The following is a 19319-nucleotide window of genomic DNA, read 5'->3' as shown; positions in this document are numbered from 1 at the left end:
AAGGCATGAAATGACTCAGGGTCATAAAACCAAATGTCCAGCATGTGGCTTAGGCGTTGTCTTTCCTTGCACGTTAAGAACAGACCTGCCACTGTGTTGCTCCCTGGAGGGCAGGGCGTCCGGTTTCAAACAATGACTTACTAATTCACAGTCACCTTCCCTTTGCAGCCCATGGTCACAGGCTCCTTCTCCAGGCGGTTATACTACCTGGTACTGCACCCTTAGCAAATATGAGACTTACGTCTCCTTGAGGTTTAATCCCTCTAGCTTCTAGTCTCATACCCAGGATTTTATTTCCACTCATAGTTTGTCTTTGATGATTTTGTAAATGACAGGCAAAGGACCATGTTCCCGAATGGGCGGTTAGGGTACACTGCTCTCTACAGCCTTCCTAGAGGTGAAGGATATCTTAAAATGTCATTCATGCCAACGGTCGAAAAGATAACTTGCTATTTTGGGAAGTGCCATCCATCTGTTGCGTCAGAGAAATTCCTGCCATTTATAATCATCTAAATCAGAGGTCATAACTTTCCCTTATCTGAATTGATAATCACTGAGAATCTAACTCCTTCCTTTCTCTTCCTTTTCCAGTAGAAACTCAATCACACTGGCTTCCAGGAGGCCCAGAGCCAAGCCTCGTGCTGAGCACCTGCTCACCCCATGTGCCTGCTACAAATTGTTCACTGCTAAATTATCTCAGGTAACCCTCTTCATCTTTGCTTCTAAATGTGCCCAAAGTGTACACACCAGTGGTCGTAGTATATTCACACTTGTGCAACCATCGTCACAATCAATTTTACACTTCCATCACCCCAAAAAGAAACCCCTTACTCCTTGGCCATTACTCCCCAGTCCCCACTCCCCCTCCACCCCAGCCCTAGACAACCATTAATCTACTTTCGACCTCTATTAGATTTGCCTATTTTTTTTTTTTTAATTTTTTTTTTCAATGTTTATTTTATTTTTGGGACAGAGAGAGACAGAGCATGAACGGGGGAGGGGCAGAGAGAGAGGGAGACACAGAATCGGAAACAGGCTCCAGGGTCTGAGCCATCAGCCCAGAGCCTGATGCGGGGCTCGAACTCCCGGACCGCGAGATCATGACCTGGCTGAAGTCGGACGCTTAACCGACTGCGCCACCCAGGCGCCCCTAGATTTGCCTATTTTGAACATTTCATATAAATGGAATCATATAGTAGGTGGTCTTTTGTGACTGACTTCTTTCACTTAGTATAATATTTTCAAAGTTCATAAACTCTATAGCTTGTGTCAGTACTATGCTCCTTTTGATGGTTGAATAATATTCCATTGTGTGGATATATCCCATCTTGTCTATCTATTCATCAGTTGGTAGATATTGGGGTTATTTTCACCTTTTGGCTCCTATGAATAATGCTGCTATGAACACTCATGTACATGTTTCTGTGTAGACACGTGTAGACACACATATTCAGTTCTCTCGTAGCTACCTCAGAGCAGAGGTGCTGGGTCAAATGGCAACACTATGTTTCACTTTCTGAGGAACTGCCAGACTTTTTCAAAGCCTCTGCACCATTTTGTGTTTCCACCAGCAGAGTGTGAGCATTCTAATCTCTCCACATCCTCACCAACATTTGCTATTTTCTTTCTTTCTTTTTTTTTAAATAGCCATTTTAGTGGGTGCGAAGTGGTATCTAATGGCAATTTCATTTGCATTTCCCTAATGGCTAATGATACTGAGCATTCTTTCATGTGCCTCCTGGCCATATGTTTATCCCGTTTGGCGAAATGTCTGTTCAAGTTCTTTGCCCATTTTTAAATTTGGTTGCATCTTTATTATTGAGTTGTAGAATTCTTAATATATTCTAGATACAGTCCCTTATTAGACATAGGACTTTCACACACTTTCTCCTGTTCAGTGGGCTGTGTTTTCATTTTCTTGATAATGTTCTTTGAAGCACAGAAGTTTTTACTTTTGATGAAGTCCAATCTATCACTTTTTTGTTGCTTGTGCTTTTGGGTATTCTCTTTTAGTAAAGGAAATAAAGTCCCATGTGGTATCCTTTTCTTTGTTCAATGGCACTACCTATCAGGAATTTCCCTTTCTCCTTTTTTTAATGGTTCAGTCATACATTATGATTTAATACTGTGAACCACCCCAACCATTCTTTAAAAGAGTAAAAACTGACCTGTGCTTAGCACAGGCAAAGAGAAATAGAATGTGAACCTCCATCACTCACCGGCAGCAGGTAACAATCAGCGCAATGCCTAGAATAAGGAGAAGCCCGCCTCCTGCTGCTGCAATCACCACGGTGATCAGCTGATAGGCTAAACAGGTTAAAAAAGGATAAAAGTGGACAGGTAAGAGGTTATAAATAAATAAATGCATACGAAGGAGTGATTCCCTCCCCAGCCCATAGCTATCATCAGGCCTTAGCTGGGGACCTCACCTTTCATTCCTGGGCCCCTAGGAAGGGCTCCTCAAGGCCAGCACTGCATTTTCTCTGTTGGAGAATAGTACAGTATACTACCCCAAATATTCCTTGTTGGCATGCTTATTTTGAGCTGATTATTTTTGAGAAACTGCAACACAGGAGAAGCTCTGAAAAGAGCAGGAGTAATCCTCGGGTCGCCTGGGTGGTTCAGTCGGTTAAGGGTCTGACAGCTCAGAGCCTGGGGCCTGCTTCAGATTTTGTCGGCTTCCCCCTCTGCCCCTCCCCTGCTCATGCTATGTCTACCTCTGCCTCTGCCTCTACCTCTGTCTGTCTCTCTCTCTCAAAAACAAAATAAACATTAAAGGGGCGCCTGGGTGGCTCAGTCGGTTGGGCGGCCGACTTCGGCTCAGGTCATGATCTCATGGTTGGTGAGTTTGAGCCCTACGTCGGGCTCTGTGCTGACAGCTCAGAGCCTGGAGCCTGCTTCAGATTCTGTGTCTTCCCCTCTCTCTGCCCCTCCCCTGTTCATGCTCAGTTTCTCCCTATCTCTCAATAATGAATAAACATTAAAAAAAATTTTTAAATAAACATTAAAAACAATTAAAAAAAAAAAAGAGGAGTAACCCTTTTGTAAGGGAGATTTACATTAGAAAAGGGGCCTATGCCGGGAAGGCTGCTGTGACCAAAGATCATTTTTTCAACAAAGAGAACTGGTCTTCCCCGCCAGGCAGCCTTTGTTGACCTAACATTTCCTCCTCTTACCTTCACCGGCTTGCCTTTGCAGCCCCTGACACCTAGCCCTTTCCTTAACTCAGAAGGGTATATAAGCATCAAATATCTGGCTGCCTTTGAGCCTCATATCTTTGTGGGGTTCCTGTGTGTGCTATATAATTAAAATGGTTTTATTTTTCTCCGGTTAATCTTTTACTGAGCGGAGGGAGGTACGGTTCTAGAAGGATAGAGGGGGAAATTTTTTTCTTTCCCTACCTACACTGTTTTGAGAAGACTTATCCTTTCTCAGCCACTCCTAGAATGGTGCATGGATCCCAAATTCTACCTGTAGACCAGCCCCGATGTCATTTTCACTAACAGAAAACTAAAGGAGATGCATGAAGTCTTCAAAAACTGAATCTGTTGGTTTTAACAACTGTTCTAAGATTTTATCCTTCCTACTTTTTTTTTTCTCACTTAGGATGGGTGCATTTTATTATGTGTAAATTAGGCCTCCAGTAAAGTTGTTTTTTATTTATTATTTATTTATTTATTTATTTATTTATTTATTTTTTAAACATTTCAACGTTTATTTATTTTTGGGACAGAGAGAGACAGAGCATGAACGGGGGAGGGGCAGAGAGAGAGGGAGACACAGAATCGGAAACAGGCTCCAGGATCTGAGCCATCAGCCCAGAGCCTGACTCTGGGCTCGAACTCACCGACCGGGAGATCGTGACCTGGCTGAAGTCGGATGCTTAACCGACTGCGCCACCCAGGCGCCCCTAAAGTTGTTTTTTAAAAAAAGTAATGGAGAAAATAGAGAAACATTTCTTGACTACTTCCCACACTTTGATATTAATTGTTTTTAAAGTTTTTGAATTGATGATGATAAAGTAGATATAAAAATTCTTTATTTGGTTTTAGGTTCTTACTTGATAAGATAAAAAGTAGGCAATCCTATATTATAAGAAATATTACTGGTCAACTAAGTCTAGAGTTCGGGAATCACTGCATGAACCATGCTAGGCACTGAGTTGTTCACTGAATACATACAAACTGGATTTAACTACCAGATACTAGCAGTCATATATGTATATGTATATCATATGTAATAAACACATATCATATGTAATAAACAATATTAACATTTTAATTAATTGGTTTTATACCTGCATATTTCTGGCAAAATTACATTTTCAATAAAGTATTCAGAGGCACCTGGGTGGCTCAGTGAAGCGCCTGACTTCGCCTCAGGTCAGGATTGCACGGTTCGTGAGTTTGAGGCCCATGCCAGGCTCTGTGCTGACAGCTCAGAGTCTGGAGCCTGCCTCAGATTCTGTGTCTCCCTCTCTCTACGCCCTACCCCTGCTAGCTCTCTGTCTCTCGCTCTCTCGTAAAAATAAATAAACATTTAAAAGAAAAAGTCTATTCAGTATTCGGATTGGTTTTTTGTTGTTTTGGAAATATAATTAAAATTGTGTTCCCAGGTTGTAAGGTGTAGGATGTTTAAAAAGGGCCAATAACCAGACTTTCTATAGTAAATTAAGACTGGAAACACGTTCTCTTGGTATTCAGGTAAAGTCAAAGTAATGTGCAGAGCTGACAGCAAGCAGACTGTGTGATAAAAGCAAATAGAAGCTATCCAACCACTCACCTATCATTTATTTAAATAAATAGCACAAAAACCTGATTATCTTGAAAAACCATCAGTATTAAGGCATATAGGAAGCAAAGGCAAACCACGGAATGAGCTAATCCTCTCCCACATCTCCTGACACCTGTATTCAAGTTTCATTTTCAACAAAATCTCTTGAATCTGTTGACTTTTCTTTGTCCCCACCAACACCACCCTAAACTGCCATCAACTTTTGACCAGGCAACGGCAACCACCTCCCAACTCACTTTCCGGTGCCCAGTCCTGCTCACTCATTTCAAAGAACAAGTCTGATCAAGCTGTTTCTCTGCTTTAAAATCCTACAGTGGCTTCCTTTGTTCCTAATGAAAGGCCGAAGTCTACTCCTGCTTCACCCTCCACGCCAAGTTCAAATTTTCCCACTTCTAGCAAAACGAGCAGGCACTCATTTTAGAAGCCACCCTTGCAACTGGCTGCCAGTTGTGGCAGAGTCCTCCTTGGAACAAAAATTTTGTCTAAAAAGAAACACAGATGGGGGTGCCAGGGTGGCTCAGTTGGTTAAGCGTCTGACTCTTGATTTAGGCTCAGGTCACGATCTCATGGTGAGATCGAGCCCTGCTTTTTGGGCTCTACGCTGACAGTGTGGAGCTTGCTTTGGATTCTCTCTCTCCCTCTCTCTCTGGCCTTCCCCTGCTCACTCTCTCTCTCTCTCTCTCTCTCTCTCAAAATAAAGAAATAAATGTTAAGAAATAAAGAAAGAAACAAACAAACACACATACACAGATGGAGTAGACCAGTGCTTCTCAAACTATCTGCTGCCAAAGACCAGTTCTTCTTTGTTGGCGATTTTGGGTATTGTTTTCAAATAAAAAAATACAGCCTCATTGACAATTCCTGCCTTTCCCTACAGGCACCAATCATGATTTTCCCTTTCTCCATTTTTTAAGGAGTCCTGTGGACTGGTTGTATAAAATAAAATAAAACTTTCATGCTTGGATGTCACAGCCATATCGAATTAACATAAACGTTCCCAGGTGCTCCCTCTCCAGTTTCGTATTACTCCTGTCCTAGTCCAGGAACGGTCCACAGAGCACATTTTGAGTAGCAAAGGTACAGACCAGCATTTCTCAAGCTTTCCTGTGCATCTGAGTCACCCAGAGGGCTTGTGGGAACACAGATGCCTGGTCCCCAGCCTGAGAGATTGAATTCTGTAGGTCTGGAGTAGGGCCAAGAAGAGAGATGTTCTCTGGCAAGATTCCGGGGCATGGTGGTGCTGCCAGACTGCAGACCAGACGTGGGGTGGCACTGGCTTCAACTGCACAGTAGAGAAAAGAACACTGTACTGAAAGCAGAGGACCTCACGCACATGAGCATAAATGGCTGGAAGGGGATCCACCAAAACATTCATAGAAGTTGGTGCTGCCTTGGGAAATCATGGCTAAACTTCTACTTTCTTCTTTGTGCTTTTCTATACTTCCCAAATGTTATTCATACACACACACACACACACACACACACACACACTCACACACGCACACACACACACACACACACACAACCTCTTCTTTTTTAAAGCATATGTTCAATGCTCTTTGGCAGTTAGGTCTTATTACCAGGAACTTGTAATGAGCTTATGGACAAGATAACCCATAATTTTTTCCCTCATATGTGCTATCAAGTGAGTTCATGAACTAAAACAGATCTTTTGAACTTAAGACTGACCTTGGATTTATGATGAGGCCACATAATGATGTGCAAGAGCATGGGGTTTGAATAAACACCAAATATAACATTTACAGTTTTGTGGGTGTTCTGTTTATTTATTGCGGTGAGACAGAAGGCAATGAGTGCCGTCTTAGGCTTGTCCATCCCATCCTTTCTATCTGAAGAGATTCTCCAGAATGATGAACTTGGAATTCTTAGTTCTACTTCCTCCTTGACATTTGTTGATATTTTACAGCCTATCTTTTCTTTATTCTTTTTTTAGTTTGATCATAGGTTGATGCTGCTGTCGTTGTTGGGAGCCCATTGTGGGCTTGGTCTTTCCTATAAGCTACATTTGTCCTTGTTTATATGCTCATTTGGATGAAAACTACTACAGGACTGTTTAGGCAGCCCCTCTCTGGGAACGTTCACACCCCTCATGTGCAGGTTACACCGGGGATGGTTAGAGTGGGTTACGTTTGTGTTTATAGCACCATCCCTGGCTACAGCTGACTGGTCCAGGAGTAAACACATGATCCAAGTGGATCAGTCAGTTCCTTCCCAGGATTTGCAATTTGGTGAAGAGAGAGAGAGAGGGAGACAGACAGAGACAGAGAAAGAGCGCATGCACGCCTTCTCTTTCAAAATGGCTGAACGGTGACATGTACTTGAAGCTGCCTGCTGAGTCTATTTTCAGTCATGTTGTCTGGGAAGGAGGGAAAGCCTGCACATGGACACACACAGCAAAGAGTGAAGGTGAGAGATAAAGATGGAGTCTTGTTAATGTGTAGTCTGAAAAGCAAGTCCCTAAGCTCCAGCTGCTGTGGTTCCCCACAATTCCCTGCTTCTTACTCCTTCTGACCCTGGAATTCCATGACACACCCCAGGATCCTTCCACTAAGCTGTCTTTTGTTGCTTAAGCTAGTGAGGCTGATTTACTCCAGAAGAACCTTAGCCAACTGTGATACTGTGATTTATAACAAGAAATATATATTTGGTCTTACCCCTTCCTGGCACAAAGTTTTTAAAACCCTTGGAATTTCCTAAGTGAAGAGAACAGAAAGGTGTCTTTTGTTATATTAAAGAGGTGACTTTTGGAAAGTGCCTGAGGATGGAGGGCTGGTTGCCAGGAGAATCAACCATGTGATTAGAGGGTTGGAATTTTCGGTTCCCATCCCCTGACCTCTGGGGAGGGGAGAGGGGCTGGAGGTTGAATTCATCAATGGCCAATGACTTGGTCAATCATGCTGATGTAATGAAGCCTCCATAACAATCCAAAAAGACAGAGTTCACAGAGCTTCTGGGCAGATGAACATGCAGAGAGCTGGGGAGAGTGGCTCCCTGGGAGAGAACATAGAAAAACTCCCCAACCTTCCCTTGGGCCTTGCTCTGTGTGCCTCTTCCATCTGGCTGTTCATGAGTTACATCCTTTTATAATAAACCGGTGATCTAGTGAGTACACTATTTGAGTTCTGTGAGCCACTCTAGCAAATTAATGCAACCCAAGGAGGGTATTGTGGGAACACTGATCCACAGCTGGTTGGTCAGAAGTATAGGTAACAGGCACTCAGACTTGCAGTTGGCATCTGATGAGGAAGGGGAGACGGTCTTATGGGATCGAGCCTTTAACATGTGGGATCTGATGCTGTCTCCAGGTAGATCATGTCAGAAGTGAGTTAAGTGCTTGGTGGCATGGAAAAAACACACACGTCACAAATGGTGTCAGAACTGAACCAACCAGTACACCTTCTTTTAAAACTCTTGAGCCCATTACAGACTTTTCTAGGTGGCCACATTGTTGTATTTAAAAATTCCTTCAGCTATCCCCATGTTCCCCCTCACTGAGCTCATTAGTAATGCATGGTTAAAATTTTGCCTTTAAATCTTTCCATTCCTCTTGCCTTCAGAATCTCTGTTCACAGCATTCTTTTTCTTGTCTGTAGCTTGTGAAATGTGTCTTTCTCACATCTATAGGCTGTATGTGGCCATACCCAAGAGGAGATACAGAGCAATATTCCCCTCTCCCAAGCCCTGCTTCCTTTCTGTTCTGACACTGAGTGAGGTCAGTCAAGATTGCGTGAGATGTTGGCTTCAAGGGGAATGAAATTTCCAGATGACTTCTGGGCAATTAATTATCTTTTTTCGTTCCTAAGCAGTTTAGTGCTGTCATCCTGGATGTTTGTTATGAGTAACTGACTCCTGCCAACACACAGCATTTCCACTGGTGTGAATCTTTTTAAAGCCTGGTGTAATAATACAGTGAATGCACTACAAGATACTTTATACATTGGTCACCAGATGGTGGGATGGGTGGGAAGACCACGTAGATCTTTAAGTTGAATGTTCTGGTTTCACTGGAAGCAGAGAAAGAGGATCATATGTGGGGAAAACAGGTTCTAAATCCTTGCTGGCCATGCTAGGAGGTTGGTGGGGAAGGAGTCTCTGCTGAAGGAACACAGGACCTTTGAACAGAAAGAATGCTCTACAAAAAGGCATGTTGTGAGGGGCACTTGGTGAGCTCAGTCTGTTAAGTGTCCGACTTTGGCTCAGATCATGATCTCATGGCTCATGGGTTCGAGCCCCGCGTTGGGCTCTGTGCTGACAGCTCAGAGCCTGGGGCCTGCTTCTGATTCTGTGTCTCCCTCTCTCTCTCTGCCCCTCCCCCACTCACGCCCTGTCTTTCTCTCTCTCTCTCTCAAAAATAAATAAAAATTAAAAAAAAATTTTTTTTTAATTTTTTTAACGTTTATTTATTTATTTATTTAATTTTTTTTTCAACGTTTATTTATTTTTGGGACAGAGAGAGACAGAGCATGAATGGGGGAGGGGCAGAGAGAGAGGGAGACACAGAATCGGAAACAGGCTCCAGGCTCTGAGCCATCAGCCCAGAGCCTGACGCGGGGCTCGAACTCCCGGACCGTGAGATCGTGACCTGGCTGAAGTCGGACGCTTAACCGACTGCGCCACCCAGGCGCCCCTAACGTTTATTTATTTTTGAGACAGAAAGAGACAGAGCATGAACGGGGGAGGGTCAGAGAGAGGGAGACACAGAGTCAGAAACAGGCTCCAGGCTCTGAGCCATCAGCACAGAGCCCGACGCAGGGCTTGAACTCACGAACCGCAAGATCATGACCTGAGCCAAAGTCGGACGCTCAACCGACTGAGCCACCCAGGCGCCCCTAAAAAAATTTTTTTTAAGGCACATTGTGAACATATAAGAGGGATGGGTAAAAACGTCTGCAGCCAGACAAAGGTAATCTAGGAAAATTATGCGAGTTCTATAATCACAAAGTGACAAGAACCACAAAATAGAAAAATGGCTTAGAGGATGGGAATATAAAAAAAGACATTAAAGAGGTAGTAAGAGGGGAATGGTGTATCTGCAGAGTAGAATCATAGTTATCGAAAGTGACCTTATAAAATGATGTAAATGAAAACACTGCACAGCTTACTAGGCTTAAAAACAAGTTACAAAACAGTATATTCTGTTAGAAAGATGCACACATATGTACTTCTGGAAAGATACATAATACCAGTGCTTCTCAAACTTTAATATGTGTATAAATCTGCATATTAATCACATTGAGGGGTCTGGTTAAAATTCAGATTCTGATTCCATAGGTCTGGAGTGGAGAGGCCTGAAATTCTACATTTCCAACAAGCTCCCGGGGGAAGCTGGCACTGCAGGTCCTGTGAGCCATGCTTAGTAGCAAGGGTAGATGCCAGGGTATTGACAGTGCAGTTTAGTAGGTGATGAGAGTGTTTACTGTAGTTTCCTTCTTCCCTCAACTTCTATTTTCTAATTAACTTGAGTTAAAAAATGAAAATTAACGGGCATGTGTTATTTTATATTACGAAAAAACAAAATTAATTTATCTTAAAAAGAGAAAAGAGGTGAAGCAAACCAAGATGGCATGGGAGGTGCAAGGAGGAGCGCGTGTAAAATCCAAGCAAAGGAGGAAATGAGGGCACCTGAGAAAAGGTGGAGCAGAAGGGGAAGCAGGGGCATCTCTGTTGACAGTTTGTAAGATCATTCTGAGGCCAGTATAAGAGCTAGAAGGCAGAATTGTTAGGCTCTGTGGTGTGAACAGGTGTCTGTTTATTGGACACGGAAGAAAATAAAAAGAAGTACAGTGACAGGTGCAGACTTGAGCTGAAGGGTGAATGCAGGGGGTGCAGGTGGCCCTACCAGGTGCTCCTGGGCCCGTGCTACCTCTGAGATGAACGGGGTTTGCAAGAAAGGCTTGTCCTGACCTCTCCAGCTTGAAGAATATTCTCTATGAGGAGCAAGAAGTGGAATCTGCACATAACTCAAAAGCTAACAGAAACTTTCAGAAAGGCAGGTCATAGGTTATGCCTAAACCCAGAATGTAGTGGCATGGGATGACTTCCAGAAATGTAGGAGTGAGGGAATCTCAAGACTTGGCTAAACAAAGGTGAGCTCTCCAAGTCATTGAGCTTGGGTAGATCATGTGCCCCAAGAAGTCTGCATAGAGAAGCATTTCTTGCCTGCAAAGAATCCAGCCTAAACCCCAGCCCCAAGAAGGCACTCACTATCATTGGTGGTGAGAGCAGAAGTGACAGCAGTGAGTGGTCAGAGTGCTGTTATTTGGCACAAAACATTGAGTGACGAGCCAGATTCCACAAGGTGCCATCACCACAAATGGGGATGAAATTCAGGTGTTCCCATTCCTTAACCAACACGGAGGGCCGACCTGAGATCTCAAACAAAGGGATAGGTGGAAGGTGCTATTTATTATCAGCCACTATTGACTGCTTTGCAACACTAAAACAGATATCAAAATCGTACAGTGATATTCACACACCATCAAGGAGTTAACAAGTCACCAACACAAGGTGGCTGGAAGCGGGTCATCCAGACAGAAGCCTGCCCTCTGCTGGACATAATGATAACAACTTGGATGAAAGCGGAAGGAAAAGAAGTCTCAGGATCAGAGAGAAATATCCTGGCTACTTCCAAGACCCCACAGACATAAGGGAGAGACACAGGAACTTACAGAACAATCAATGGATATACGGGTATATCATCTCCAGACCTGTATAGTCTTTAATGATCTCTGAAGAAAAAAATCACTAAATGCCACTTAGAACAATGCCCTACAGTTCACATCCCTTTCCCCAACCCTTTATGGGGCTTTCCCCTATATCCATTTTCCCTCCTTGGATCACTCTTCCACTCACTGAGAAATCAAAGCATTTTCTGGTAAAGCCTATTTAGGGAGCTGTTTGAGCAAACGGGGTTTGAAGTACTGGCTCCTGAGAGGCCTGTCAGGACCAGGAGACGCCAGAAGGATGTGACAGATGGCGTCTCCTACTTCCTGCTCCCTGGCTTAACCCCAGAGCCAGACACATCTCCACACTCCTCACCTGCTTTCCTCATTCTCCCTTTGCCATCGGATGGGGTTCTATTCAAATAAGTTTCTTGCACATGTGATACAACTCTACTGTATCTTGAGCCTTCCTCCTTCCCTCAAATTATTCTAAAACCATCCCCTATGACATTATCTAAAGCTTCTCCTTTTCTAATACTTACAGTGTCTTAGAATAAGGTTTACAGGCTCGTGGTGCAATCGCCACTGTTAGCTCTAAACCATCTCTTCTAAAGAACTATATATACTCTTTAGTTCTAGTATTCTAGCATTTGGTGAACATGTCTCAAATTATTGTAACTGTTTTGTCTGACTGTTTAGGCTCCTTCTTTCTACAATGAAAGTTCTAGGCTTTCTTCTGTCTATTTTCGTGCGCAGGCTACTCCATTCTCTGATCAATTTAAGAGTGTTCTATGGCTTGGTTCTGGTTTTAAGTGAGGAATGAGATTCACACTAGAAAGTGAGCAAAGATAATTCTGCACCCCAGGCAGCCCCTGTAAAGCACAGATACCTTCCTGAACACAAGCATAAAGATCCTGAACCCAGTTGACAAAGCTCGTCTAAATAGCGATTTTTATAAAGGGACATATACTGCTATCCACACTGTTTTACATAGGCCAACAAACCTCAGAAAAAACAAAAAACAAAGACAAAAAAACAAAAACAAACCCAGAAAACAAAACAAAACAAAAAACCAAAACAAACAAAACCAAAAAAAAAAAAAAAAAACAACAACAAACCAAAACACAACAAAAAACAAAAAAAAACCCACAAAAAACAAAAAAACAAAAAAACCCTGAAGCCCCCAGTTACGGAATGGATAGGTCACAGGAATAAAAGGTCCAGCATAGGGAATATAATCAATGGTATTGTAATAGTGATGGATGGTGACAGATGGTCGCTACACTTGTGGTGAGCACAGCATTATGTATAGACTTGTAGAATCATTATGTTGTGCACCTGAAACATTGCGTGTTGACTGTACTTCAATTAAAAAACAAAAACAAAAAACTAAAGTCTACTTTTTTTTTTTCCTGAAGATCTAATTGGCTTTATTAAGTGGTTCATGAGTCAGACAGCATCCAATCCCATGTAGGAAGTAGAGAGGATTTCAGAAGCCCACTTTTTCAAGCACTGATATTTAAAAATAATTTTTACTATTTTATAATTTTTAAAAAGCATAATGTATGATAACTCCCTCCTCTTATTAAACTGAGTACACCTGTGATACTGCGATATACTAAGAAATTTTTATTTGGTCTACACTCCTGGTTCTTAGCCTAAGGGCTTCTAAAACCCTTGGAATTTCTGGATGAAAGGGGTGAGAGTTACACCTTTTGTTATTCATTTGGAGCCTTTCTCAACCACACCTCAGTTTATGCTAATGAAGTAACCCTCCAAGGATGGGGGCTGGTTGCTGGAGGAACTTAAATCTCACCTCCAACCTCCAATGGCCCATGACCAGTGATATCATTTATTGATACTACGTACTGGAACTCCCCCCAAAACCCTAAACAAGGAAGTTTTGAGAAATTCTGTGGTGGTGAACATTTAAAGGAGTGGGGAAGGTGGTGTGTCCAGGAAGGCATGGAAACTTCCAGCACCTGCCCCTATACCTGCCTCTGCATCCCTTTGTTTGGCTGTTCCTGAGTTGCATCCTTTATAATAAACTGGTAACATTAAATAAGTTTCTTGCATACATGATACAACTCTACCTTATCTATAAATTCTGTAAGCTGTTCTAGCAAATTACTGAACCTGAGGAAGGGGTCATGGGAACCTCTGATTTATAGTTGGCTGGTCAGAAGTCCCAGAGGCCTGGACTTGGGATTGGTGTCTGAAGTAGGGGCAGTCCTGGGACACAGAGACAGTGTCTGACACTAACTCTGGATAATGTCAGAATTGCTTGGTGTGAGGAAAACCCTGACACATTTAGTGTCAGAAGCTTTGTAAGTAAAAAACAGTTCATAATAACATGGAACACCATTTGGTGTGTGATGACTTGGGTCCATCATGATAAATATCTGTACTTAAGTGGTTTTACGGCATGATGGTGTCCTTAGGGATTACTAAATAAGACAGGGTTGTCTACCTCTCCATGGCCTCAGCTTACTACTTAAAACACACACACACACACACACACACACACACACACACACACACAAAACCCCAAATCACATTAATTCTGTGAACTCCTCCCTTTGTTCTATATGACTCTATACCTATTGGCTTTTAGCAATGCTTCCCCAGTCTTTCTCTTAGGCTATTTACTGTAACCTCTTGCTAGTTTGCAGTCAGGATAAAGCCAATGCCCAAATCACCAGTAATCCTAGATGGATATGTAATTCTAAGTCTCTAGACTCTGGCCTTGAAAGTGGCTCCGTGCTGGGCACACCAACATAGCTTTATGTCAGTTAAGTATTGAATTTGTTTTACTTTATTATTTTAGTTTATTTATTTATTTATGCTCAAAGAAAGTGCAATAATGAAACTTTCTAATAGAAAGCTTTATATGCAAAGAAAATACCAGTGAAGACATAAAATGTCAGGTATACTACTGGGGAACAGGAACTGGGCACTTTTACACATATTAAATAAGGTCATGTCTACTTTTGGTCTAATAAACTTCGACTGTTGGTATATTCATCTATAGAATGAGGGACAAAGCTATCCTAAAATAAAGTACTGAATGTTATTATTCCTATTGTATCATATATCCAGAATTTCCTTCAATCATTTCTCAGCTCTCCAGATCACAAAATGTCAGTGAAAGTGATCTTAAATAAGTCGCAACTGCTTTTCTCAAAGAACAGAACCCACCCTCCTTACTGAAGCCTGACCGGATTTTCTCGATCAACTGCTATCTTCTCTTGGACTCTTGCTTCCACCATGGATACTGATTAGAGTCGAAAGTCTCAGGCTGGCCATCAAACACCAGAACAGCGTGGTCCCTTTTTCCTCTGCCAAACTAATCCTCCACTCTGCCTTCCTCTCCTTCTGTCCTCAGCCACACCACACACATGGTCCCTGGAACACCACCAGCCCAGGCTGCCCCAAGACCTTCAAGTTGTTCCCTCTGCCTGGATTCCTTCTCCTCCTTCTGCCAGTTGAAGTCTTCCAAAACGTCCAATTCCATCCCCTCCAAGAAATACTGAGGAAGCTCTTCTATTCTCCTGGGCGTGCTCTGTCTTGCCTCCCACCTCTCCCACCTAGCTTCTTGTATTAACACTCCATCGTCAGGGCTGTTCAGGAATGTATTCATCTCCTCCGCCAGACCTGGAGCCCCTGGAGAGCCCTCCACTTTCCCCACACCTCCCAGCATAGGGGCTGAGAGGAACCAAGGGAAGGGGAAGCATACACCCTGTGCAGGACAACAACATCGGCCCCGCCCACACAAAAATCCAGACCATTGCATACTCACGGTTTCCACAGTTGAGACCACCGAGCCCAAATGGGCAACTGCAAGTCAACAAAGAAAAAGAACAAGAATTACTTTCAAAAATCAAAGGAAGTAATGGGAGGCAATCTACCCAAGTAACTTCTAAATAAGGCCTGTCACAAATGCATCAGAATATATGAGCACAGAGCCTACCTCATACAGGTTTCATTTTCAAGCCTATATCCATCTTCACATGCTGAAAGAGAAAAGGGAAATCCATGAATATGTCCCTTGACTTCCTTTGGCCCAAACTGACAGGTAGTAGACACCAGTCCCTTTAAGTCTCCAAGAATATTCTAGAACCAGAAGCCTACAAATAGCTTTAGAATTATCTAGTACCTGCCAACTCAACCTTTTATTTTACCACAGAATTTTCTTAACCTTTTAGTGGCTCTCACTTTCCCATCTATAAAAAAAGGGGATAATAACGGCAATAGTAGTATCTACCTTGTAGTTTCTTGGAAGGAATTAAATAAAATAAGGCATGTGAATGGTTTAGCAAAGCGCCTGGCACATAGTTATCACCAAATAAATGTTTGTAGTTATAATTATTAGCCAACAAATGTAATTATTTTTGGAAGTTTTCTGTGGCCCCTGTGTTACATCCTTCCACATACACACAGACAAATGCTTTGGTTTCTTTAATGTAAGTCAAACCTTTAACCTGCTGTTGCCCTCACTGACCCCTTCCAAGAGGAAGTAGGAGCTGTGACATCCTCTGGGACATGGTCAGGGTGGAGCTCACCCTACCGTCTGTGCAGGGGATTCTGGACATATCTAGATGAGTGCTAATCAGCACATCACCCAAGAACATAACTTCGAACCCTCTGGTGCTGCTGCTCATGGACTGAAGGGCTGTGGCCCAGCCATTCCTGGGGATCAGCAGTTTCTGAATTTATTTGATCATGGAACACTACAATAAGCTGACAGAACAGCATGAGCTATAACGCATGCTTGGATGGAAGCAGACAATAAAAAATGGCCTCATAGTCAAATTCATTGCTGCAAGAAGTGATAGGAATTTGATTCATGAATAATGTACGATATACTGCATAAAAGATGACAGATAAGAAAAGGTACACAGCATAGAGCAGCAATCCCTGGACAGACAGCACACACGCTAATGGTAAGATGTGAGTGTCGGCAGCATGCACGGATCAGGGGGTGCATGCCCTGTGGGCTGGGACAGGAGGTCTCTCACAGGCGTCTTGCATCCTCTGTTACGCGTAATAATTAGTGTGTAATAATATTAACTTACATAGATGTGCCCAATGCTGTTCTTCCTTCTGTTTGTTTAATTTTTAATTTAATTTTTTATTTTTAGAGAGAGAGACTGTGTGAGCAGGGGAGAGGGGGCAGAGGGAGAGAGAGAAAGAATCTTAGGCAAGTTCCATGCTCAGTGCAGAGCTGGACACGGGGCTCGATCCCATGACCCTGGGATCATGACCTGAGCCGAAATCAAGAGTTGGATGTCAACCGACTGAGCCACCCAGGTGCCCGCTTCCTTCTGTTTTTAATGTTAGATGCTAAATGTTTCTAGCATCTATTTTGTTGTCCTAGATTATTGAGATATCACTAGAGTTTCATAGAACAGTTCAGAAAACACTGCTCTAAATAATCCGCAATTCTTTTATAGCAGATCATTAGAGTTGTCACCCTGGACTGTGCTGTTTTGGCTCCACAGAACCACTTTTCCTGAGCTCCATCCTCTTGTAGTAAGGGCTATTATAAGCAGCAGCCCTGGGAAGGCCCCCAGTATCTACTGCAGGATGTCACGGGCCACACTGCCACAACACCACACAGTAACCTCTTGATGAGGACGCCCCAAAGAAATTTCTCTTGGGCCTTGGGGCCTACAAAGATGGGGATGCTTCTGAACGACTGTACTTTGTTTTATGAACCCTGACTCTCTCTAAAACTGTATTTCCCTCTTTGCCTCAGTGTCCAGAAAGCTCAGAACTTGAACGAGTGGCCTACCTTTAGCAAACATGCAGGACTTTATAGCATATCTTTCTGCATATTCACTTTCCTCTAGCTTCAGCAAAGTAGTAGCTTTATTTCCACTTCAACCTAATTTATCTTTTAAATTAAATCTTATTTAGTTTAAGTTTAGGCTTTTTAGTAGGTGCTCCCGATCTTTTTTGCAACAAAGTAGGGCATGATCATATTCCATTTAGGGGAGAAGGAATGAGCCCCTTCCCCACATCTTGGGACACCTCTGAGTTCGCTGCTGGCCTTACTCAGGTGGGGCCTTCTTAAGGACCAAGCTGAGAACTCCTGCTTCCCTGGGCATGGAAAGCACCATCCCTGGCAGTCTTCATGCTACAGTGGTTTGTGGGAGCCGGGAAGCCACTCCTGGGTACTCCACGGCTCTTTCTCCAGGGCAGCTCCACGGGGACCGCTGGCCTCCCTGTGACTCATCCCCATCCATCTCAGCACTGAGGCAGGCTGATGTCACAGCAGTCTGTTCTATTCTGAACACTTCTTCCCGGAAATGTTTTTACATCAAATCTACCCACCCAGCCCTCCTCTGCTGGGTGGGAGCTTTCCATCCTGTGGCTGTCATCCTGCCAGACGTAACGTCCATCTGTTGCCCAGGCTGTGAGCTGATGGGTTGGGCTGTTTTCACTCAGCCTCAGAAGTGGCCTGACTTCCTGGTGTAACGATATTTTTTCTTTACTTCGAATGGGCTCCTTTGGTCATTCACCAACGACAGAGTGCCACCGTGGGCCTGGTGCTGTTCTAGGGGTTCTTAGAAAGAAAGCTCCAGTGCGCCTTAGGACCCAGCTCGTCATCTTCACACCCTAGTAGGACTGATCCGTGGAGCACTGGAGACAATGGAAATGTGGCAACTGCTAGTGTGTATGCCCAGATTGGGTTTCCCCTATTGACAAGGAACATAAGCCAATTCAAGCCTCCTGGCCCTTGATAAAATAAGCAAGTGGTGGAGTCTTTAAGACTCTCTTGTTCCCAAGCTCTGCCATTTGTGTTCTATCATATTTGCTACCTTGTCATCCAGTTGTTAATTCAACAGACACTTGTTAAACCCCACAATGTGCTAAGCATATTCTAAACACAGTTCTGGCTCTCAAGGCACCTGCTGCCTGGTGAGAGAAAGAGGCCTGCATGGCAGAAGGAAGCTAAGACACCTATGGGAAGGACACCTACTTCAATTTTGTATGATGCTTTGAATGTATGGTAAAGACACTGTGAAGATATTTCATGGGAGACATTAAGAAGTGCATACGTACGTACAACAGAGAACAATAGAGTCCTGCTAATGTACAGATTTAGAAAACACACCTACATACCTCTCTTCCCCATTTATCTGGGGACTGACCTTGGATGTGAAGTGACCAAAAGGGGACTTTTTTAAAGAAAAAAATGTGTTTATTTATTTTGAGAGAGACAGAGAGAGAGAGCACGAGTGGGGGAAGAGCAGAGAGAGGATCAGGCAGGCTCTGAGCTGTCAACACAGAGCCCAAAGCGGCTGGATCTCAGGAACCGGAAGATCATGACTGTAGCTGAAATTAAGTGTCAGTTGGACTGAGCCAGCCATGCTGCCCAGGGACTTATTTTTTTTTTTTTTAAATTTTTTTTTTCAACGTTTATTTATTTTTGGGACAGAGAGAGACAGAGCATGAACGGGGTAGGGGCAAAGAGAGAGGGAGACACAGAATCGGAAACAGGCTCCAGGCTCTGAGCCATCAGCCCAGAGCCCGACGCGGGGCTCGAACTCCCGGACCGCGAGATCGTGACCTGGCTGAAGTCGGACGCTTAACCGACTGCGCCACCCAGGCACCCCAGCCCAGGGACTTATTTTAAATACCCCAGTGCTCCAGCACTAATGGCCAGAAGATGTCACTACAATCCATCAGAACCCGGCCAACGGGGCTGTGCCCAAGGAGCTGCGGAAGCCATTCATCAGAGGCTTTCATCTGACGGATGAAAATCTAAGCGACAAGGATACTGCAGAAACCGAGGCTTTGTGGGGCCTTGGCAAAAAGCCCGAAAGCTGACCAAGG

At 43.5% G+C, this 19319-nt stretch overlaps 1 protein-coding gene across 3 annotated transcripts in view; it reads right to left on the bottom strand.

Moving 5' to 3' along the window:
- HEG1 (heart development protein with EGF like domains 1) overlaps positions 1-19319 on the bottom strand; it is a 90467-nt gene that overhangs the window by 9312 nt on the left and 61836 nt on the right. For all 3 annotated transcript variants that reach the window (XM_030329037.1, XM_030329038.1, XM_030329039.1), the window contains 3 exons: positions 15448-15490; positions 15277-15314; positions 2220-2307 (listed from right to left, as the gene is read on the bottom strand). In XM_030329037.1, the coding sequence (XP_030184897.1) occupies positions 2220-2307; positions 15277-15314; positions 15448-15490 (169 nt within the window). The remainder of the gene's footprint in view (positions 1-2219; positions 2308-15276; positions 15315-15447; positions 15491-19319) is intronic.

This window comes from Lynx canadensis, chromosome C2 (assembly GCF_007474595.2).
Source record: "Lynx canadensis isolate LIC74 chromosome C2, mLynCan4.pri.v2, whole genome shotgun sequence".
Lineage (NCBI taxonomy): Eukaryota > Metazoa > Chordata > Mammalia > Carnivora > Felidae > Lynx > Lynx canadensis.
This window is presented reverse-complemented; position numbering and strand designations above follow the sequence as displayed.